Here is a 23,629-nt window from a genome sequence, read left to right on the forward strand (position 1 = left end):
TTCAAGATGAGTCACTTATTCGCTCACTATATTTGCATTTAAATTGGGAAAAGGGTGGCTTAAATATTGTGTGTAATAAAAATGTGATTATTCCGAAGCACCAATCACGAATCTATTGTTCAGTAATTATTACCAATATCGTCAAAAATATTGTCACCCCTAATTTCTTTCAAATATCGTGACATAAGTTTTAAGCCATATCCACCACCCCTGAGTGACACAATTTTCTCTTGACTTCAAATTTAGAAAAGTAGTTATTCACCAATGTGTTGATCAAATATGGTAATAATAAGTGAAGGGATAATTATGTGATATGAAATATTTTTGGTTTCACAGTTATAACCTTCCACCTGAAGCCAACCATAACACGGCCACAATTAAAACAACTTTGATGCCGCTACTGTAGTCTTAATGATTTTTGATAGATTGAGGCACACAAAGCTAGGCTCTATTGAAAACAATGTACCGAGTGAAGGCACAGCCAATGCGTAAATCAAGTTCCTGGCGTGCATCCACTGAAAGAGCTTCATTGCGGTTGGGTTCTCCAAGATTATTTATAGCTTTCCAGATATCAGTGTCAGTAATAGAGCTGAATTTGGCACGGTAAATGGTCTGCTCCCGAATGGCCCCCTTCATCACCGGTTGTACAGCCTCTAGAACCTTGGAAAAAAGATTTTCAAAAGTTAACTTCAATCACGTGAGTCAATACTGACAGAACATTTATTTTGTGTGTGTGTGTGTGTGTGTGTGTGTGTGTGTGTGTGTGTGTGTGTGTGTGTGTGTGTGTGTGTGTGTGCGGGGGTTGCTGAATGGCAGCGTGACTCAAAACACACAGCTTAATTATCCGAGAATGGCTAAAAGTACAACATTGGACTAAGAGCACGACATTGGACTATTCTAAAGTGTCTATATTATGTAGCTTTGTTCACAAACTCCCGGGAATCCATCTTGTACCCGAGCCCGCTGATGTGAGGAGAACCACGGGGGTGGTTGGACCAATCACAAACCATTTTTGTCTTTTAGGGGCAGGATACGAAAACAGTGCCAAAGGGGAACAAACAAACCAAACATGACGACACCAGTAGACGAATGTGTGGCGTTGCAATTAATTCTGTTCTTACAAAAATACCTTTTTGAAAGAAAAACAGCGAGAGGCGCTTTGTGCAGATTTAGCTGGTTAAGATGTTCATGCTTTTTTTTTTTCTATGACAATGACGATGACGATGACATTCATATCCGTTGCCGTAATTGGTCAAAAGAAATGTTTGGTAGACGTGCACAGTTGGCCCATCGTCCAATCAGCTCAAAGTTTTGTGCAAAATGTCACGCCTTTCCTAAGCAAATCACAGTGGAGTAGTCCCAGATTGATATTGTGGAGAACTCGCTTGAGTGAATCACATTTATCAATCTGGCTATTGCCAAGTATATTATGAGCACTGATATAAATCCTATTGCAGATCAGCGGAAACATGACATCTGGAGAACAAACCCTTCAAAATTGAAACAACAGGCGCAGTTTGTTCTCGACGAGCTAGCAGCCATCGAGGTCTCAATGAAAATAAAAATATAGCAGAGAAAAGAGATTGATAGCAGTGATAACTCAAAAGATTATGCGACAATCATTTTTGTCCAGGTCTGTTTCATGAATTTTTCTTTTTAAAATAATTCTGTTGAACCACAATTCAAAGGCAATCTCAAATTTTATTGTGTTACTTTTCATTTACTTTTTATTACTTTTGTTTTTTTCTATTTCTATGATCACCGCAATTTTTTTCCTTTCATTACAGAGGAATACCAACAATTTTGTCCATGTATGTATGACTTTCAGAAAACACTGCATGACACTCGACACTGGCAACTTCAGAAAGTGCCTCCAGCAAATTTATGCTGTCCTGTCCCCAGTTGAGACGCATTACTCCCGTAACTGCAATTCTGAACGCAAATCTACATTGTGGACTGTGGAGAGTATTATATATATTGAGAAACAAGGCCAATGTCCATAATAATAAAAATAATACATTTTATTTCTAGTGCCGGGGTCACCAAAATCATGCCTGCTTGCTCCAGTTAGCGCCCAAGGAATACATGGGTAGCCTATTCTAAAGACAGCTCACCAGTGATGGGACATTTTGATCTTCTAGGAATGTTGTAGAATGGATCATTTGAAAATGTTAACACTGGCAGAATTTCATAGAAATCTTGCATATTGATATCTACTTTCATCCATCCATTTTCTGAACCACTCTGTACATTTTATACTCTACTCCCAACATACAATGTGAAAAAACACACAAAAACTGAAATATTACAAATTGTTGTTGAATGAAGATGGTCTGACCTCAAAACAGATGTTCTCGCCTTCTTTATCACAGTCCAACCATAAAACCAAGTAGTCACAGCCTCTGGCCTCAACCTAACAAGAGAGCATGGTAAAGCGTCAAAGATAAAAAGTGCCATTCACACTCACTGGTCAGTGGTCCTAGACACATATACCGTATTTTCACGACTATAAGGCACACTTAAAAGTCCCAAATTTTCTCAAAAATTGACGGTGCACATAATAGTGAGGTGCATCTTTTTTGTGCACCCAGTTCCAAAATCTGTAAATGTTGTTGTGCGACTTCGGTAAGCACGCCGCTTGACTGTCTGTGTGGGAGCATTTCTGCCGACAGTCAAGCGGAGCAGTGCCGACATATTACTTATATGCAGGAAATCCGGCCCTGGTTGAGGACTGGCAGGCATGAGAACCCGAAAGACTCAACTGAAAGATGATGTGATTCTTTCAGTTTCTCATGCCTGCCAGTCCTCAACCAGGGCCAGTTTTTTTTGTATATAAGATACAGTGTGTATATAAGATACAGTAGGACGTCATGGTGCTCACTGCTTTCGTTTTATAGAACTGCTAGACTAGAGCAAGTTACGCCACAATTTGTGAATGGATTGTGCAAACTTGGGCTAAACGTTTCTGCTTGCACTAATGTTGGAGCTTTTGCAAACGCCGGCATCATTTCTGAGGAGCCACACGGAAGCGAGACTAACTCTGACAAAGACAAGAGTGAGCCTGGAGTATTTGATAGAGAACTAGCCTAGCTGTTCATTTCAAATACAGAAAATGAGAACTTTGAGGGATTTGTGTCTGAGGATTGATCAAAAGTAACGCGAGTACATTGTTAAATACTTCAAGTACAACCAAACTCACTGTTTACATTGTTAAATACAGTACTTCAATAAAGTACAACGAAACTCAGTTTTGCTCTGCTGCCTTTTTAAAAACATACGCTAGCATGCATGCTAGCGTATGTCTAGCGTGAACGCATGCTATCATGTGTTGAGCTAGGTATGTTTAAGTGTGGCTGCGCCCAATAGTGTGTGTTAAATACATAAATAGCATCCGTAACTGAGACTGCGCCTTTGAATACGGTGTGCCTTATGGTCGTGAAAATACGGTACCGTACAGTATAGTATATTTGACATACTTGGAGGAATTTCACCATGTTGAGTTTGGGGTTGACCTCCTTTTTTTCTGTTGGAGCTTTGCTGAAAAGTTCTGCAGGATCCACCTTGTCCCAGTTGTTGTACTTAGCTTGAAAAACAAGATATATATATTTTTTTCTGTATATTTTATCATTACACTTAAAACATTGTAATTTTCATTAAATGCATGCCACACGAATCTGTCATACCTTGGCCTGGATATGCATTAAGCAAACTTATTAAAGTTAAACAAATGAAGAGTCATAATTCACTTTTCATAGTGAGGAGACAATTTTGTTTCACTTTTTTCCATGCTCCAGAATTCCCAGAAGCTAAACACAGTCAAAGCAAAATGACCAAATTGGAGGGAAAGTACTCTCGCTCACTTGGAAAAAAAAATACCAAGAGTCTTCATTACAATAAGATTACATGTTCCGGCCTGCTGAATTTAATGCGTTTTGACGACACTTGATAGAGCTGCACGATTTTCCAAAATATGGCAAAATATGTTAGCAGGTCTTTAACTTGACACTCAAAGATGGGGTTAGTGGGGCAAAACAGTTCATGTAACAATAAAACTAATATAATAATAAAACTGTAATACCTGTAGTAGCGCTTTGCACTGCGATATCCTTCCAAAACTCCAGAGAGTCAGTGTGTTTCCCACTCCCTCAAATCAACTCAGTTTAGACAGACTCATAAAATTTTGAAACAGATATTTAATAATAGGGGTGTGGTAAAAAAAAATCAATACGGCAATATATCTACTTTGTGGGACTCTTTTTGATACAAGTATCGATACGGAGGCGTCATTTATATTCATTTGTAAATAGGCATTTATGACACATTTATGAGTTGTGTAAACGAACAGCCTCTTTGAAGTTAATTGCCTTCAATGATTTTTTTTCTTCTCCCACAAGCACACGTCCATGCAGGAGGAGGGAAGAAAGGAGGGGGGTTTGAAGCAGGCCGGAAGACATGCACTGTCAGCAATGTGAGAAATTTTTGCGTGGACTTACATGATAAGGCCCTGTCTCAATACCCACACTACACCCTATGCTCCTCAATGAAGGTGACTGACTCAGAAAAACAGTCAGTTTCAGTTACTGGTTACTTAGTTTTGAATGTGCTACAGAAAAGCACAATATAAATCTGATGCATTATTATTACTATGATACAATACAAATAATACTCACCAATGAAATCCAGACTCATCACATGTCCACAAACAGAAGTCATCTTATAATGTACTGTCTGACCCTGGAAGATGCCTGTGAATTCATGCACAAAGCATGATGCATTAAGCCCCTTTCGGCTGATACAGTTTCCTAAACATAGAAAAGGAGAAAAAACAGGCATTGGTCTATTGAATGAGGACAGTGTGCATGTATGCTTTACATGTCTCTACAATTAGGTGTCAGTAATGCCTAGTGCATGTCGTTCCAAGCAAGCATGACGTTAAGGTTAGGTTTGAAAAAAATATATAATACATTGCTGCTGAGCTCAATCAACACAGCTGGAGCGCTGTGGTGAGCGATATTAGTCGCTCTCTCTGGCTGTGGGGGCGGCATAAAAATTAGCTGGAGGTGGCCAACTCCGAATTTTGAATGCAGGAAAAACCCTGGATCCGCTTAATAATTCTACTGCAATTGTGAATCTTGCCGAAAGGCAGAAACACAGTAGTAACGCCATCGCTTGGACATGATGATGATCATGATCACATTAGTTGTATAAGGAAGACTAAAAACTTCTCATGAAATGCCCAACAGTACAATTTTTATTGGGTTCATTATAAATGTTTGGTGGTGGTCGGCGGGGCCGTAGGCACACACTGGCAGCCACGCTTCTATCAGTCTGCCCCAGGGCAGCTATGGCTACGCTTAAGTAGCTTACCGCCACCACAGTGTTAATGTGTGAGTGCATATATAATGTATCCATTTCCATTGTAAAGCGTCTGAGTGTCTAGAAAAGCGCTATATTTAGTCTGATGCATTATTATTATTAAACATCTTTGCAGCCTACAGAGTTCTATACAAAGTAGTTCAAAATTCAGCTTACAAATTTTAAAATGAACTAGTTCAGTTCATAACGTAAAATTTTCTAATTAAGTTGATTGTTCCAAAAATGTGTTAGTTTATAGTTCATAATTCAAGCCTTTTGCTCATTTTCTCCCTTCGTTTTCAGTTTTACGCATTACATTACCTTCATCATAGTTATTTTATCTTGTTATGTTCACAAGTCTTGGGACTTTAGTGGGCTAACCTGGGACCTCAGGCATTGTATTTTGTACATATGGAAATGTGTGTGTATATTTGGATACTAGATATTTGTATCCTTGAATTCTGAAGAAATTAAAATCTTTAAATTTCAATCTTTAAAAATTAAAACTTTAAATTAATACGAAAGTAAAATAAGAATACCGTATACCAAAAAAATAGCAATTAAAAAAAATATTGACTGTTCCTGTTGGACTCTCAGGAGCAGTGTGATGGCGTGCATGCATAGTATACAGTTACACATATATACACAAATGTTTACGTATACACTTATATATGTATATTGGTTACACAACTGTATTTATCAATGTCCCCAAATGACAGCAATTCAATTAACGTATGGTGTCACTGTCTAGAGCAAATTAACTGGATGAAGCAAAATTTCCTTCAGCTAAACGAAAACAAAACGGAGGTCATTGTTTTCGGCAATAAAGAAAAAATGTGTCACTGTCTTTAGAAACCAAAGACCAAGTTCGAAATCTTGGGGTGCTAATAGACTCAGACCTGACCTTCAGCAATCAAATCAATCACTAAAACAGCCTTTTTACCAGCTGAAAAACATCTCCAGACAGAAGGACTGCATCCGCCAAGCAGACCAAGACAAGCGTATCCATGCTTTTATCTCCAGCAGACTTGATTATTGTAACAGTCTTCTGACTGGACTCTTTCAAAAGAACATCAGACAATTGCAGCTCATTCAGAACGCTGCAGCTCGAGTTCTGACCAAAACAAAGAGATCAGAACCTATCCAGTCCTTAAGGCTTTACTCTGGCTCACAGTCAGCTGTAGAATAGATTTAAAAATTCTGCTACTGGTCTATAAATCACTGAATGGTCTGGGTCCTGAATATATTCAAGAAATTCTGATTGAAAACACACCCAGCAGGACTCTGAGATCTACATACTTGGGTCAACTAGTGGAACCCATAGTTCGAAGTGTGTATTAAGTGCAAAAGCTCAACCAGGGACAAGGGTTGTAAATTAGCATTTGCTAAACTCTGTATGCTCAACATCAGCTGCTAGCTCTGCTTAACGTCTATGTCTGATTGCATTGACCCTGTTAAATAAACTAATAAAATGAAATGAAGTACATTGTGAAGCTGCATTTAGCTGTTATGCTGCACACAAATTAAATAAAATGCCAACAGAAGTGAAGTCAGCTCCATGTGTAAATGCTTTTAATCCAGATTTTAAAAAAAATTAGCTTTTTTTCCTATACCTTTGATTAAGTCATTTTAAACATATTTAAATATTTATTTTCTTTTAAATAATTTTAGAAAATGTCTTTACTCTAAAATGTTTTTAAAGTTTGCTGTCTAATGTTTTAACAGTATGTTCTTTTAATAAATTTGCAAGCTTCTTTTGTTTTGTCTGCTTTGCTTCTGAATGTTAACTGCTGTTTTTGTTGATTTGCTTGTGTATGAGCGGATCTATGTGCTATAGAAATAAACTTGCCCTGCCTCGTCTTGCCTTAAAATGAGACAGAAGAAAGTTGCATTTGAGCTCTATTATTTAGGGCCCGACTGATGATGCTTTTTTGGGCCGATGCCGATACTGATTTTTGGCAGAAAAAACATAACAATTAACAATTGATTTGCTGATTATTTTTAAATATATAAATAATGCATAAAATTATCCTTCCATTCCTTTTCAATGGGTGTCACTTACGCACAAACTTTTGCTATTAAGATTTACTCTGCTTTGAATGATAAGTCCATATAGTATGACCTTATCAACAAATTTTATGAAGTATACAAGGTTATTGTATAGATTTGTGTCAATAAGAAAACCATTCTTACTCGTTTACAACTGCTGTACGGTATAAAGTTAGAGTACATAATTGGGATGGAAAAATAGCAATCACAATTATTTGATTGATTGAAATCATGATTAAAACAATTTGTGTTTTCAAAACTTAGTATTTATTTATACTACTAAAGCTGCTCAACTAAAAAGTGTCATCGTAGGGGCTCGTTCACATCAGGGTTCGTTCAAGGTCGCAGCATTTCTTAAACGTTCTCTAAAGTCAGGGATAAGGAATGGTGGGCGAGTGTTGCTTTTTTGGCCAGCTTCATTCAGTGTTGCAAAACATTGCAAAGACATTTGCCACACTCTCTCACACCCTCTTTATGCCCTCAAACTGTTTTCTTGTCGCCATAAAATTTGTAATAAAATTTTTTTGGGCGCTTCGGTGGTACGGGGTACCGATTACCAAACTTCCTGATAGGGTCTGCTTGGTCCCTGTACCAATACCAAAGATGTCAGAGTTTGGTTTGCATTGCTAGCAGTAAAACAGATTGGTTTCCAGCTAGGGTTGGTGTAGGAGCAGATTATGTGTGTTTTATTGTTTTTGGACAGACTTCATTTAAGTATATGTTTTCCTTTGTTTTAGTGGGAACCGGAAACAGTTTTTAACCGTTCTCGATCTCGCACGCCCGTCATCAATTATACACTACGTTCCGGTAAGACATCACAGTGGCTTAAAGCGTTAGCTTAGCCCAGTTCAGTCCTAGAGAGCTGCAGCCCTGCATGTTTTTCAGTGTCTCCGCCTCCAAACCCAGGTGTTTCAAATCATCAGCTCATCATTACGTTCTGCAGGAGCCTCTCATCTGTGTTCGAGGAGGGAGACATCAAAAACATGCAGGGCTGTGGCTCTCTAGGGCCGAACTTGCCTATCTCTGTCTTAGCCCCTACAGTTGGACCGTCCGCCAAGGCTGCTCTTTGTCACTGATTCTGATCATAACCTTTATGGACAGAATTTCTAAATGCAGCCTAAGCATTGCGGGGTCCTGTTTGGTGGCGTCAGTATTACATACATACTGTTGGCTTCTTCAAGGCATGAATCATGATCTCCAACTTTCACTGGAGCAGTTCGCAGTCTGAAGTGGTTGGGATAAAAATCAGCACCTCCAAATCTGAGACCATGGTCCTCAGTTGGAAAAGGATGGAGTCCCCTCTCTATGTTGGGAATGAGCTCCTGCCCCAAGAGGAGGAGTTCAAGAATCTCGGGGTCTTTTTCGCGAGTGTCAAGGGCACCATGGGGCGGGATGTCAACAGGCGGATCGGTACAGTTGTGATGCAGACTCTCTATCAGTCTGTCATGGTGAGGAAAGAGCTGAGCCAAAAGTCCAAACTCTTGATTCGCCGGTTGATCTAAAGTTCCTACCCTCACCTATAGTCAAGAACTGTGGGTCGTGACCGAAAGAACAAGATCCTGGATACAAGTGGCTGGAATGAGTTTCTTCTGCATGGTGTCCGGGCTCCCCCTCAGAGATAGGGTGAGAAGCACGGTCATCCGTGACAAACTCAGAGTCGGGCTGCTACAACTCCACCATTAGAGGAGCCAGACGAGGTGACTTGGGCGTCTGGTTCTGATGCCTCCTGGACGCTTCCCCGGTGATGTGGTCTGGGAATGGAATGTCCCACAGGTAGGAGGCTCCAGGGATGACCCAAGACACAATGGAGAGACTACGTCTCCTGGCTAGACTGGGAATGCCTTGGAATGCCCCCGGATGAGTTGGAAGAAGTGGCCGGGGAGAGGGAAGTCTGGCCTTGCCTGCTAAAGCTGTTGCCCCCGCGACCCCAATCCGGATAAGCGGTAGAAAATGGATGAATGGAAGATTTTTCATTCTTTTTTTGCAAAGGGATGTTTGAACGTCATATTTTCTTATGTTGTGATGTGGTAATGTGTTTAGAAAAATTTAAATCAGCACACACAAAAAAGAGCTAATATCGGCCGATTAGTTTATTGGGCCATAGCAGTGACATATTCCAAAGAAGAAGAAAAAAGTTCATGAATACATAAAACACATCAACAGAGTGAGTACATCATCCTTCGTAATGATGAACCAAGGCTGTATTAGAGTTATTGAATACATACTGTATGTCCCATTACAGGGTTGTGAGGGGGTAATGAAAAGTGCTCACTCCTTTGCTATGTTGTTGCATCCTCTGTGAATAAAATTATTCCCTCAAGGTTGAATACTAATTGATAAAGGACATGTGAATATGAAATAGAGTGACCAATATGTCCCCTCACCAACATTTCAGTTTTACTGATGACAAATCATGAGTACGTTTTAAAATTCATGACTTGCACGCGTGTCCGTGCGTGTGCACAAACACACACACACACACACACACACACACACAAATAAAAAGGGTCACAACAAGAATGACTGGCAAAACTCCAGCCAAAGGATGCAGTGAAGACCAAAGACAAACTATAACTTCAGGGAAAAAACAGCAGTCTGCAACATCAACAAGCTTTAACCTAAAAATCTAGTTTACAGTGTCCTGCCCTACCCCAGACAATCACTAATGGAAAGGATTCAGGTACGTGACATTTACATTCATGTTGTTGATAAATCCATCCATCACCTATACCTCTTAGTCTGTGCAGGTTCTTCTCAGGGAACTAGTAACTAGTTATTACTAATCTGCAAACACAGCACTGAAAGTATACAGTTGTGCTTGAAAGTTAAACTTATGAGCACAGTGTATAGTGAGAAAAAGAAAAATACCCATAAAATTCTAAACAATGTGGCAATTGTTTTGAGATTTTCAGAGGCTAAGGTTGACATGAGTAGTGCATGTGATTTTTGGTCACGATCCATAGCATTTTGGTGTCATTAAGCAACGTTTAGTTTTTGTACATTTATAGTTGTGCTCATTGTGTACCTTTCAAACACAACTATAAAGAAATAACAACAAAATCCAGCTCTATTTTTTTCTGTGTCCAGCTGCTGCGTGTATTTGTGCTGTGCCTGCTGGTTGCCCACTGGTGCCTGGCTATACCACTGCAGAGCCAATGTATTGATGAATCAATCTGTACGTACAGCTTGCATGATTACAGCCAGTTGGTCAATATGCCTAGCCACATCAATGAGCGCAGTATTGCCCCCTGGAATTATGTGTGAGTACAGCAAGAGATCTGATCTGACGTTTGTAATTTTATATCTTAAAACCCTGTCAAAGATAATGCTTATTTTTGTTATAGTGTCAGTGTATTTATTATTTCAGATGGATTTGCAGTGTTGCAGAAGTAATAGTAAAACACATCTGTATTGGATTTAGGGCTGTGTCTCGATCCTAATTTCCTCAATCGATTTGCTTTCAATTCACAAGAGTTCAGTTCGATTCGATTTTTTTTTCAATCCAATTCACTTCAATTCGTTCCGATATTGATCAATTCTGGAACGTCAATTTTTCTCAAATATCAAGGACATGATAAAAACTCCACAAACATTAAATTCAAAATGACATTTTGCCGAGGTGGTTAAATGATTTAGTTTATTTTTTTATTTTTTTTTTTCTGAATGATTTAGTTTATTAATGAAAGTAACACGTGTTAAAATCACTTAAGTGTTGCACAAACATTGACATCAACAAGGATAAGATGAAAATATAATATAATAATTCTTATTCAATAATTGTTAATAAAATTAAAAAATAATCTGAATTGTCTTAAAGTGCATTAAGTCAGGTCTTTCATAAATGTAAGAAAATACACTTAAATTCATGTGAACATAAATGTCAAGAAAACAGTAAAATTTAAAAAAAAAACGGCCTTTAAAATTATATTTTCTTATGAATTTATGGGGGAAAAATAGATATATTATTATAATCAATTCATCATTTTATGAATCACTATCAGGCTGGAAAAGGAAAATCGATTCAATATTGATTATTTGATTTTTTAAACAAAGCCTAACTAATTAAGTGAAGCATTCATGTATGTATGCGTTTGCTCACTATGCATTTCTGGTCTTACTCTGCTCCCTATGCATAGTGAAAACATCGACTTGAACCGGGTACCTCAAGTGATACATGAAGCCAGGTGCCACACAAGCCACTCCTGCAGAGGGCTCGACAACGCTTTTGGTCTTGAAAGCATACCTATAGCCCTGAGGATGCCCGTCCTCAAGAAGAACCCTAGCTGTTTCCCGGCGGCAAGCTACTCCTTGGACTTTGAACTCATCACCATAGCTTGTATATGTGCTATTTCCAGGCACAGTTAAGCAGGACTGGTGGTGGAATTGTCATCTAGTGTAAATTGTGATGCATGTGTCTGCTGAGAGGACTCATGAAAGGAAGGGTTATAATTTAGATCGATTCATGAAGATTTTACAATACACACAGAAAATATAAATTACCATACTGTATATTATTGGTTATTTTTCTCACAATTGAGACCATGCCAATTGCCTGGTGTCAACCACTTTAAAATAATTAAATGCCTTTCTCAAATAAATGTTTCACCAACTATGTGTTTTCACGAAGTTTTCATTTTATTTTGCAACCAAAATAATAATAATCAGCCGAACCTAACCATAACCCTCAAAGCATGGTTATCAGACACTTTGTGTCTCTTCAAATGCAGCAATCGCGTCTTCTACCTATTTAAATCCTGGCAAATCAATAACCGTCCAATTCTTATCTAAACACGTGAAACAAAACGGCTCGTTTCCACCTCCCGGTTGGCTGCAAGAAATTCTTACTCACTCACGGCAAAAATAGCGGTAAGTGGCGAATTGCCGGTCACGGCAAAATATGCACTTCGTATAGACAGATTGAAGCTATTCCTGCACAAACAACAAAGCTCGGTCGGCATGTTCTCAAATAAAATAATGTGGTGCATGCAAGTAAGGGCACTTGCGCCATAAATAATCCCCTCTGCTTCCAACGGATTTAGGGGATTGTGCATATCACGTACGGATGTCGATTAAACGATCAAATGAAGTATTTGACTATACTGTACATTCAAATTTGGCAAAACGTTTGCAATTTAATATTAAGGGTGGACAAATTACGGATTTTCTGACTTTTGTCACCTGGCTAGAAATATAATTGTACATTTATGTTCACTCAATAAAAAACGCCTAATTTTGTAGTACAAATTATCAATCTGTACAGACCTTTAGAGAGAATTCTGGCAATCGACTGAGCCAGGGAAGGTTTTTCTGCCACCATCAGTACGGTCCTCATCTTGTAGTCTTCAGCATAAATTAAAATGAGTGCGAAACAAATAGTTACGTGTACCAAGTAGTTACATTCAAATGACGACTATCTTCTTCGTGAGCTTTTTCAGATAATTATTGAAAATGCTCCTTGAAAAATTCATTACCACCATCTACTGGGCTGGAGTTGGCATCTTGTTGTTGTTGTTGTTGTTATTATTATTATTATTATTATTATTATTATTATTTGTTACCATTGCTCGATTAATAATATTACAAATAATGATAATACCTTTCTGTCTATAGTTAGCTATAGATTATTTACAAGGAGCAATTTAATCTAATGCAATTTAAGGTTATTAAAACAACGCTTTCACGTAGCAATAACATTTCATTTACGCAGAATTTGCATCCACAAACTCTCAAAATGTCTATCAGCTGTTATATTAAAGTTTGTAAAAAAAAAAATAAGAAGAAGAAAATACATACACAAGTAGGCTTACTATTGTAAGTATAAGTATAAGCATCGAATATATTTCAATTCATATTTGTAGTATGCATTTTTAATCGAAGTTTTAGCGTCACCTACACATTTTGTCCTAAAGTAGTTGCTGTACAAATGCTGCATTTGATTAAAGTGGGAAGTCTGATAGCTTTTGTGGGGTGTGTGATAGCTACAGTAGCCGCAAATGGTGCATTGACAAACATACATATCTCTGGCTGTGTCCGAATGTTTTTTTGTTTTTTCCCCCCACTGATGAATACAGATCGGTGACGCATTTCGACCACAGTGGCGCAAGTCGATGACCTCACATGTACTTTTCTAATTCTGCAATTTCCGCACGCTTGTAACCTTGCGCTCTCGAACACTACGTGCACCTCTATAAAATGTACACTTGACAAGCGTAGCGTAGGGTAGGGTGTAGTGTGGGTGTTGGAACAGGGCCCTTGTACTTCCGTGTTGTTGCATGTCACGCTACAATTGGCTAAACCCAGCTGTGACGTTTTATACTTGATTCGCTTCGCTCACACTTTCTTGGTATTGTACCGTCGGAATAGAGTCATGAAGATGGAGATCAGCTACGCAGTTCTTCTCAAATCGATGGTATTTTTTCTGTGGTGGTCACATTTGGAGGGAAGAGAGACGGAGTTTAAAGACGTTACCTGCGGTTCGTTGGTAAAACTCCTGAACACCAAACACAGCGTCCGTCTACATTCCCACGATGTCAAATACGGGTCAGGTAATTGTTCCTGTTCATTGATTTAATATATTAATGTTTAAAAAAAGAGAGAGAATCTTATTACGTAATTGTTCTTCTTCATTGATTTAATAAAAAAAACAAAAAACAATCTTACTCATGAACGTAGATTAATTCTGCGTTTATGGCCTGTTGTCACGCCGCCAATTTAAGCTAAGGGGGAAGACTGTGCAACTGTTGTGTACGTATGTCAACGCTTCCATAGCGTTTTCTATTAACCTGTTCAGTGTCACGATCGAGTAGATATCGTTAATAGTATGGTGCTGGAAAGACTGCAGCCAGGCCACTCTCCACTTGGAAAGACCAACCCAGCCTCTGCAAAGTTTGTTAATATCTGTTTATACTGTAGCATTTAATAAATGATCAGGCCAAGCGGCGAGCTTTAATGTCAATTTGAAAGTTACTGCCGGCTGTAACCTCGCCAAAACCAACGTGGGTACCTTACAAAAAGAAAGTCTGTGTTGCCTTCACGACTCGTCCAGAGCGTAGGAAACTTCATAGCCCACGAACATTAAGTGTAAGAACTCATTTTGTGTTTCATCCCCCCACCCCCCACAAAAATCAACTCAATCAAAATTATATTATTGAGGTACTATGTTTATTCTGCATGTCATTCCGAATCTGCAAAAAAATTATGAGGCATGTTCACATCTTAGTATAAGGCAGTGTAAGGTCCAATAAAAGTGCAACGAAGCATGACTGCCATCTAGTGCTAAAGGGTGATATCACAACATAAAACTGTACATTGGGAATGCCCTATATGCAGGGGATAGCGAATGCGCCAGCCCGTGAATAGCGAAAATCATTGCATAATTGAACTGAATTGAGGGTTGCTAACCTGGCAAGAGCCAGATTGATAATGTGAATCACTAAGGGTATGCAATACAATACGTCAAGCTGATTGGGAAATGCGGCAACTTGTGCGCGCCTACCAAACTTTTGTTTTGACCAACCAGCAATGGATGAAAATGTCATCATCGTTGTTGTCGTCGTAGGTAAAAAAAAAAATCTTTAACAGGTAAAAATGCACAAAGCACCCCTAGCTATTCTTCTTCCAAATAAGAAATTGTGGATAATTCTGCAAGAACAAGATTAATTGCAGCGTTGATGCATTCGTCCACCGGTGTCGTCATGTTAGGTTTGTTTGTTTCCCAGGACCTTGGTGTTACTTGTTTCCGCATCCCCCACCCCAACACACTATTGCTTTGTGATTGGTTCGAACAAGCAGTAGTTCAGATCGGCGAAAATCTGAGATTCTTAGGTGTTTGTGAATTCACAAATGCTGCGGAAATTCAGCTTGCAGGCAAGGTTAGAGGTTTGATTTTGCTTCCCCCAAAACTAAATAAATAAATATTGAAAACAATGGGGTGCAGAGCCGAGAGTATTTTGTGGTCTATTGTAGTAGAGGAAACATGTTTATAATACTCCTTCACCCCCACAAAAAAAAATATATGTCCCAAAATTAATCAAGGGGCCACAATCCCTTCTGTACATTGTGTGCAGGACCTCACATCCTAACTGTCACCTGGTGAAGTTTGCTGATGACAATGTTCATCCTGATCAACTCAATTTAACCAGGACCTTTATTTTGCAATTTAATATCGGATTTGGATTAAATTTACTGGATACAACCCTAGGATAATATATATTTTTCCCCCCAGAAGTACAATCTTTGCATCAGAGGTGGCAAATCCAGGTCCAGAAAATAAAAACCCCGCCGCATTTTGGCTTTAGCCCCTTGTGCACGCTAGCTAGCTCCCTAGCAGGTAAACGAGCACCTGGACCTGGATTTGCCACCTCTGCTTTTCATGATAACGTGTATTAATTTTAAAAAATTTCAAATTAAATGCATTCATGTTTATATATTTATGTTTTTAATTTTAATAGATGTTGGCAATCTTAGTGTGACTGTAGCTTGACTGTAGCATCATAGTTATGGGAGAAGTTAGTGTAACTTCATGGTCACTAGAGTTGTGCGTGTGTGTAAATGTTAGGAAGTGGACAGCAGTCTGTCACCGGAGTTGAGAGCCCAGATGATGGCAACAGTTATTGGCAGATACGAGGAAAAGCCAACCATCCGTGCCAGCGTGGGACAGCAATCAAGTGTGGTCAGGCTATACGGTTCACACACATGAAGACTGGCCGCAACCTTCACACACACCACTTCAGCTCCCCCTTATCTAATAATCAGGTGCGTCATACATGCCCAAAGTATGGACATAATTGTATATCCCAGCACAGGTAATTTATTTGATATCGTGCTAATATATACTGTATATACCTAACTGCTCTATCTACAGGAGGTCAGCGCATTTGGAGACAATGGCGAGGGCGATGATCTGGACGTTTGGACAGTGCAATGTGATGGTGTCCACTGGGAGCGTAATGATGCTGTGCGATTCAAACACGTAGGTACCAATGTTTTCCTGAGTGTGACAGGTGAGCAGTATGGGCCCCCAATCCGTGGCCAACGGGAAGTACACGGCATGACCTCACCAAACCAGCATAACTGGTGGCAGGTTATGGAAGGTGTCTTCATCCAGCCAAGCCAGGATCCACTCCATCAATCAACCCATCACGGTGAACTCTGAAATTAAAAGCAGTAATCACAAAAGTCATGATTGATTACTTTTTGTTTGTATTCTCAAGGAATTGTGATATACGGTATGTGGTGATCATGCATAGAGATGGGTATGCCAAAGGGAAAACATTTTGGCATTTTTAGTGATGTGGCACATGCAAGGATCCAAGAATATGCAGGTTTTTTTCCTGTCTTTATGGGGCTCAGATGTTGTTGTTTTTTTAACCCTTTCACGGATAGTGGTCACTACAGTGGACAGCTATTAAAATTGTGGTTTCTCCTATATAATTTAATATTTTTGCCAAAGTTGGCCATTACCCCCTCCAGTGGACACTAGTGTAGTCTTGACATGCAATCCAGTGATCAACGTTTATAAGTGCAAAATGTTTGTTTTTTTTAAAAAGCCGACAGAAGTTCAGATGTGACGTGCAAGGAAGGAATACGTTTCTATTCCTTCTATTCCAGGAGGCCCTTGCAAGTAAAATATATATTGGGACATCAAGCAACAACTATTGAGTAATATAATTGTTAAAATATCCAAGAATTGATTTTGTCATTTGTAGGAATGGTGATTGATCATGAGTCCACTACATTTAGTGTTGCTGTAACTTTGTTGTTTTTGAAAATACTCAAAATACAAAATAATCTGCAGTATTTTTTTTCTTCATTTGATTTTTAATATTGCAATATTTTATGGATTTTAGTCTTCATATTAGAGTAAAGACCCTGGTCCTTATGTTTTGTAGTGGTCAGGTGCAGAACATGCTAGCAAATACCTACCTTGAAAAATGTATGTTTCAAAAAAATGAAGGTGATTTTTTTTTTTTCATGCCTAAAGAGTAATAAAATCATTTGAGAAAACAATCCTGATGTAGGTTATGTAAACACAAGTATCTACCCCTGAGCTCGGCCTCTGGTCATCCTGGTAATGTAAAGCTGTAATTACGTTGACACACTGAAGTAGAGACAGGTGGCCATGAGTACTCTTGAGTATTGACCAAAATGACATGAGCCAGGATAGCCAGTTCAAACCCTTACAAACAGGCATTGCCGACATAGCCTGAGACAACTATTTGGTCATGTCTGACCTCCGACGTGTGTTGACGTGTACACTACTGGTGGGAGGAGCCCAGAAGGGAAGGGTCTGATAGATATGAAGAGTGTGTGGAGCAGGTGCACTGAGCAACAAGCCATAAAAACATTTGTACCTATATGCACTGTAAGTGTCACTACATTGTTTACTGCTGAGAAATATGGAATAATGTATATTAATAGATACTCTCGTAATGCAAAGCACTGTTTAATCCAGTTAAGGATATTGCATCGTCAACTGTGTGAAATGTTCACACTCTCAGCCATAGTTAAGTTCTGTGTCCAAAGGTTCTTGGATACTGGACACACATTTTTGAAATGTCTGAAATCCTTCATATTTAGTTGTAACCTGAAGCTTTGGTGATTATTCTTGGATGTTCGGATAACATTGTGAATTTGAGTCGTGCAGAACATTGTGAATTTCTCAATGGAAAAAGGAGGACACACCATCTCCAAGACATTGGCTGAAATACCTTATAAACACACTTCACCTGGAAAGGATACGATTCATTCTTTCTGATAATCTCTCAACCTTTAACAAAATATGGCTACCATTCTGTGATTGTCTTCACCTGTAAGGTGATATGAGGTTTGGGTGTCTGTTTCTTTTTGTTTAAGTGATTTACGTATGTTGGCCCAGACGGGCAGCTGGATGCTTCTGTTGTTTTATATATATGTAGTTATTTTTTATTATTTTAATAATATAAGTGTACAGATGCATACCGTTTTTTATTGGAATTTGTACTGTAGCCTACTACTTACTCTATTCTGTGCTTAATAAAAATATGTTAACAAAAAAAAAAAGTACAGAATAATGCAAACAGTTTGAATGAGCAAGAAAGATTATAAAAGTCACCAGACTCTAAGGTTCGTAGTTTGCCACTTATTGCAGTTTGGAGTTGAAGACACTGATGGAACAATGTACGACAGAGCTGTCAAAAGAGGGTGTTTAACTGCTGTAATTTTTAATCATATTACAATAATTTTATTAGGACACCTGGGAATAGGAAAAAGTGAACAGTGTGGCTCTCTGGTATGAACCTCATTTGCAATGTGTTTTAGGAAAATTTTAATTGTATAAGCCTGTCTTTAAGTTTGAAATAAAACAAAAAGCAATTATTTGTGACGTAATTCTCATTTTATTTTTTAAATGTTTTTTTCCTTTCAAAAAATCCATTCCACAGTTGAGATGAATCCAGAGAAAGCAATGCTGCAATCACAAAAATGAAGTAGAAGTGAATTTACCAACTACAAAACAAATGCTAAAAAAAAATGAATGAATGAAAATCTAGAATCGTATAGAACCAAAAGTGAAACCTGAATGATTCAAATTGAAAACATGCCTAACACTACGGGGCTGTAGACGGGACATGGACGTATAGGCCGGAAAAAGTTGATAGGGACCACCTCCAACTCGGGCCGTTTTGGGAAAAGCTGGCGAAATTGTGTAATTGCAAATGACAAAGTACAGCAACTGCATAAATGGTCAGAAAACTCTAAAATTTTGCATGGTGTATCCCGATGCTTGGGGGAACTAGCAGGAAAATAACCATGGGCTTCCTGTATTTCAATTCTCAAATATCACCCTCAACATATTCTAAAAGACCAAAAAATGTCTCTCCGCCTGACAAATTACTGTCAAAAGTGATGCATTTCAAACATTTTATTGTACATATCATTGCCTCAAATGTATTTTCAAAACTTCCCGCATTTATAACCTTCAATTTAAATCCAAGATGAGCTATCTGGATTTTATTGTTTAAAATTAGATCCCCATAGTTTTCAAACTTTTTACAATAGTGAAAACTATTCTTCCTGTGGTCTCTCACAGAAACTACAAATAAAACTTTTTTTTTTTTTTTTTTACAAAATCAGATTAATCATAATCAACAAGTATTAGAGGAGCTATGACCAAAGTACTCCACTGTACCCTAAATCGGAAACAAAATGAAAATTCTAGAATTACCATTCCAAATGGGATTAAGCTATATTTCTGCATTCAAATAAAATGGTTAATATTTGAAAGATTGGTTTTGTAGTACTATACCATCTGAAATGAATTACATAAAATGTGAATAATGTTAAGCCCCCAAGGTGGACCAGGTTATCAAGGCGCAACATTTAACATGATCACACAAAATCCAGGAAACAAATAGGAGATTTAAAAATGAACAAGATTGTGACAAGGAATAAAATTGACTTGTGAACATTTCTTAACAATAGATTAACATTCTGTGTAGCCAAATTGAGAAATAGTAGAGTGCAGTTTAACCATAAAATTGAACTATAATAAAAATATATCAAGATTTCAACCAACCTCTTCTTCCTCTTCCTGATCATCATCCATACATGGGATCTCTGAGTAGTGCTCATGAGCCCTCTTCCAGACACATCCAGTGTCTTGCAAAAGTATTCACTCCCCTTGAGTTTTTAAAAAATGTTGCACGGTACAACCACAAACAAATATATTTCACTAGAATTTTATGTCAAGTTAAATTTATTTATATAGCCCTTAATCACACAAGAGTCTCATAGGGCTTCACATGCCCGCAGTTGACAAATATCAACGACATCCCCTAATCGAACCACAAGAGGGCAAGGAAAAACTAAAATAAAAAAAAACTGGCTATAAATGAGAAATCTTGAGAAATGTGGTAATCCCCCTTCCAGGATGATCAGGCTGCAATGGATGCGAATGGGCAAAAATGTACATAGTTTGTGATATTCATCACATCCATCCAGATCCAGCCCGGTTGGTCGGCGCAGCTATCTCCATGACGGCAACTTCAAGGTGATGGTCCTCCCCGGGTTGCATACCGGTCAACCAGCACAGAGCCCGTAATGCAGCATCCAAATCAGTTATTAACACCTAACTCCCTCTCCAAGCCATGGAGAAGGGAGGGAAAGAAAGCAGCGGCAGTCACCGGGTACATATCATTCATCCAAATGCAAGAGTATAGAAATGAGTCTTAAGACGCGTTTTAAACGTTTCTACAGAGGTAGCGTCTCTAACCTCCGAGAGTAGGGCATTCCAAAACACTGGAGCCCAAATTTAAAACGCTCTAGAACCCGCGGACTTCTTTTTAGCTCTTTCAATCACCAAAAGACCAGCGTGTTGCGAACAAAGGTTTCGTGTCAGAACATACGGTACTATTAAATCAACGAGATAGGAAGGCGCTAAGCCGTGTAATATTTTATATGTATGTAACAAAACCTTAAAATCACATCTCAAGTAAACCGGAAGCCAATACAAGTTGGCTAGTATTGGGGTACTATAATCGAACTTTCTCGTCGGCGTCAAAAATCTAACTGCAGCATTTTGTACTAACTGCAGACTTTTAAGAGTAATACGTTGCAGTAGTCGAGGCGAGACGTAACAAACGCATGAATTATAATTTCTGCATCACCATCAGACAAAATAGGACACATCTTAGCAATAATACGAAGGTGAAAAAAAGCAGTTCTAGTAATCTTTTTAATGTGCATTTGAAAAGAGAGAGTTGGGTCGAATATAACGTCGAGACTTTTTACTGAGTTACTTTGGCTAATAATACTTTTATCAAGGTTTAAAGAGGTTTTTGTAAACAGATGCCGGGCGGAACCGACAATCAACATTTCGGTTTTATCTGGGTTAAGAAGCAAAAAAACAACAGCCTGCTTTTCAGTTTTTTAGTTATAAAACAAGTTTGAAATAAGATATACACGAGATTTAAGATTGTGTGCTACTTAGTGTTTACAGTTTTTTCCAATTGCTAAAATACTAAAATAACATGTATAGCAAAGTTATTTAAATTGACACAGAGCGCAAAATCTCTTTTCAAGTCTCCAAAACTCTAAATGCATTTGCTGATTTACATACATTTTGCAATTCAAATTGGCACTTTTTAAATGCACTGAACACGGTTCTCCGCATAAGACTCAACAATCTGACATAAGGTCACATGTTTGCCATTTGAAAACACTGCCATTCAAAATGACACTACATTAGCTAATTGGCCAATATATGTACCACCTGGCCAAACACAGGTTAATTGTTACCACCTCAATCAGGACGTAAGCACTATAGGTGAGAACCTTTTTTTTTTTAACACAACCATGGAAGACGTGGCAGAGAGATGAAGAGAAAGAGCGTGGGTGAGAATGAGAGGGGGATGAAGAGTGAGAGGTAGGGGTAGTGGAGTTCATGGCCAAAGAAAACAACAACTTTCAAATGAAATCAGAGCATGAACATGTCATCAACCATGGGCTGACAATGTGAGAGGCTGCCTAATTTTTGTTGCCTAATTTTTGTTTTGTCTCTTTTATATATATTGTTTCTGCAATTTTCTTTTTCAGTTTACTCTTTCGCGAGCATATATTGTTCACTCCAGTGTAAACATATCTGTTGTGCATATGTTGCACTGACTTGTTGGTGGGGAAAAAAAGTATATTTCAAATGTTGAAAAGTTTCAACAACGTGTGTATCTTCAAATATTTTTGTGCATGTGAACAATCTGAAGAATGTTCTACAATTTGAACTATTATAGTTAGTATTATGGCAACGCATACAGATATATAAAGATGAGAGTGCTTTTCATTATCACTGTGTACTACGTGTAGTTGATTAGACATAAATCTGGTAACATGAATGACGATGTGTGTGCCACTTGGTACAAAAGTTTGATTTTGATAAAGCTATATGTAGTTTTGATTGCAGTGCTTACATTTTGCAGGATATGTGAGGGATTTTGCAGTTCGGGTGTGTGGTTTTGGGAATTGTGTTAAGCATTTTGATAAAACTAGCCTCGCTTGCAAAATTGTGTTTTAGCAATTAGAAAAAACTTCAACTTTCACATAAAATTTCAATGAAATATAATTATGTTCGTGGTCATACCATGCCAAAATGTTGTAAAACTGAAGGGGGATGAATACTTTTTCAAGCCGCTGTAACTGGAAGTTGACTCTTCTTATGTGCTGAAAGAGGACCCTCTTGCAAGGTGGGAAGGTGGAGAGGTCAACAGAGAGACCCTTCTAGCACCTTCCAGCACATCAGAAGAGTCAACTTCCAGGTATGTGTCTGGAAGAGGGCTCATGAGCACTACCCAGAGATCTCATCCCCTCTAGTCTCGACCATAGATTTCACATTAACACAGAGACTGGCAAGTTGGAACCACAATGGTTTGAGGGTGATGTCATCCCCAAAGCCCTTGTCGATCTCTTGGCAGAAGAGAAAACAGATGAGGATGACTTGGCAGCTGATGAAATCCATATAAATATGGAAGATGATCAGGAAGAGGAAGAAGGGGGCGATTAAAATCCAGTTATATTTTATCATAATTCCATTTTATGGTTAAGCTGCACTCTACTATTTCTCAATTTGGCTACACAGAATGTTAATCTATTGTTAAGAAATGTTCATTAGTCATTTTTATTCCTTGTCAAGATCTTGTTCTTTTCTAAATCTCCTATTTGGTTCCTGGATTTTGTGTGATCATGTTTAATGTTGCGCCTTGATACACTGGTCCACCTGGGGGCATAACATTATTCACTTTTTATGTAATTCACTTCAGATAGTATAGCACTACAAAACCCATCTTTCAAATATTGTTAACAATTTTTTTTAAATGCAGAAAAATAGCTTAATTCCATTTGGATTGGTAAATCTGGAATTTCCAGTTTTTTCCCCCCAATTTAGGCTACAGTGGAGTATTTTGGTTATAGCTCTTCTAATTCTCCAGTTAGAAAGCTCATCTTGGACTTAAATTGTAAGTTATAAATGTGGGAAGTTCTTTTAGGATATGTTGAGGGTGATAGTTGAGAATTGAAATACAGGAAGCCCATGGTTATTTTCCTGCTAGTTCCCCCATGCATCATGATACACCATGCAACATTTTTTGAGTTTTCTAACCATTTATGCAGTTGTTGTACCTTGTCATTTGCAATTACACAATTTCACCAGAAGCTTTTTCCCAAAAGGGTGTTTTTTTGGCCCTTATGACCAAACAGCCCC

General features: G+C 38.3%; 3 protein-coding genes across 3 annotated transcripts in view; 2 read left to right on the forward strand and 1 right to left on the reverse strand.

Moving 5' to 3' along the window:
- Positions 1–12,827, reverse strand: part of top3b (DNA topoisomerase III beta) — a 72,739-nt gene extending 59,912 nt beyond the window's left edge. Inside the window, exons 1-5 of the mRNA XM_077561384.1 lie at positions 12,667–12,827; positions 4,671–4,802; positions 3,477–3,583; positions 2,339–2,413; positions 467–660 (exon numbers count right to left, since the gene is read on the reverse strand). Coding sequence (XP_077417510.1) covers positions 467–660; positions 2,339–2,413; positions 3,477–3,583; positions 4,671–4,802; positions 12,667–12,736 — 578 coding nt within the window. The 5' untranslated portion in view covers positions 12,737–12,827. The remainder of the gene's footprint in view (positions 1–466; positions 661–2,338; positions 2,414–3,476; positions 3,584–4,670; positions 4,803–12,666) is intronic.
- Positions 10,070–11,769, forward strand: LOC144049407 (interleukin-25). The gene is made up of 3 exons (XM_077562314.1): positions 10,070–10,084; positions 10,492–10,664; positions 11,541–11,769. The coding sequence occupies exons 1-3, from the start codon at positions 10,070–10,072 to the stop codon at positions 11,767–11,769; spliced, it is 417 nt and encodes a 138-aa protein (XP_077418440.1).
- Positions 12,828–13,624: 797 nt separating the features above from the next.
- sdf2l1 (stromal cell-derived factor 2-like 1) lies at positions 13,625–18,759 on the forward strand. Its single transcript, XM_077561808.1, has 3 exons — positions 13,625–13,949; positions 15,962–16,158; positions 16,268–18,759. Exons 1-3 carry the CDS (start codon positions 13,772–13,774, stop codon positions 16,556–16,558), a joined length of 666 nt encoding a protein of 221 aa, XP_077417934.1. The 5' UTR covers positions 13,625–13,771; the 3' UTR covers positions 16,559–18,759.
- Positions 18,760–23,629: the final 4,870 nt, after the last annotated feature.

This window comes from Vanacampus margaritifer, chromosome 3 (genome assembly GCF_051991255.1).
Source record: "Vanacampus margaritifer isolate UIUO_Vmar chromosome 3, RoL_Vmar_1.0, whole genome shotgun sequence".
NCBI lineage: Eukaryota > Metazoa > Chordata > Actinopteri > Syngnathiformes > Syngnathidae > Vanacampus > Vanacampus margaritifer.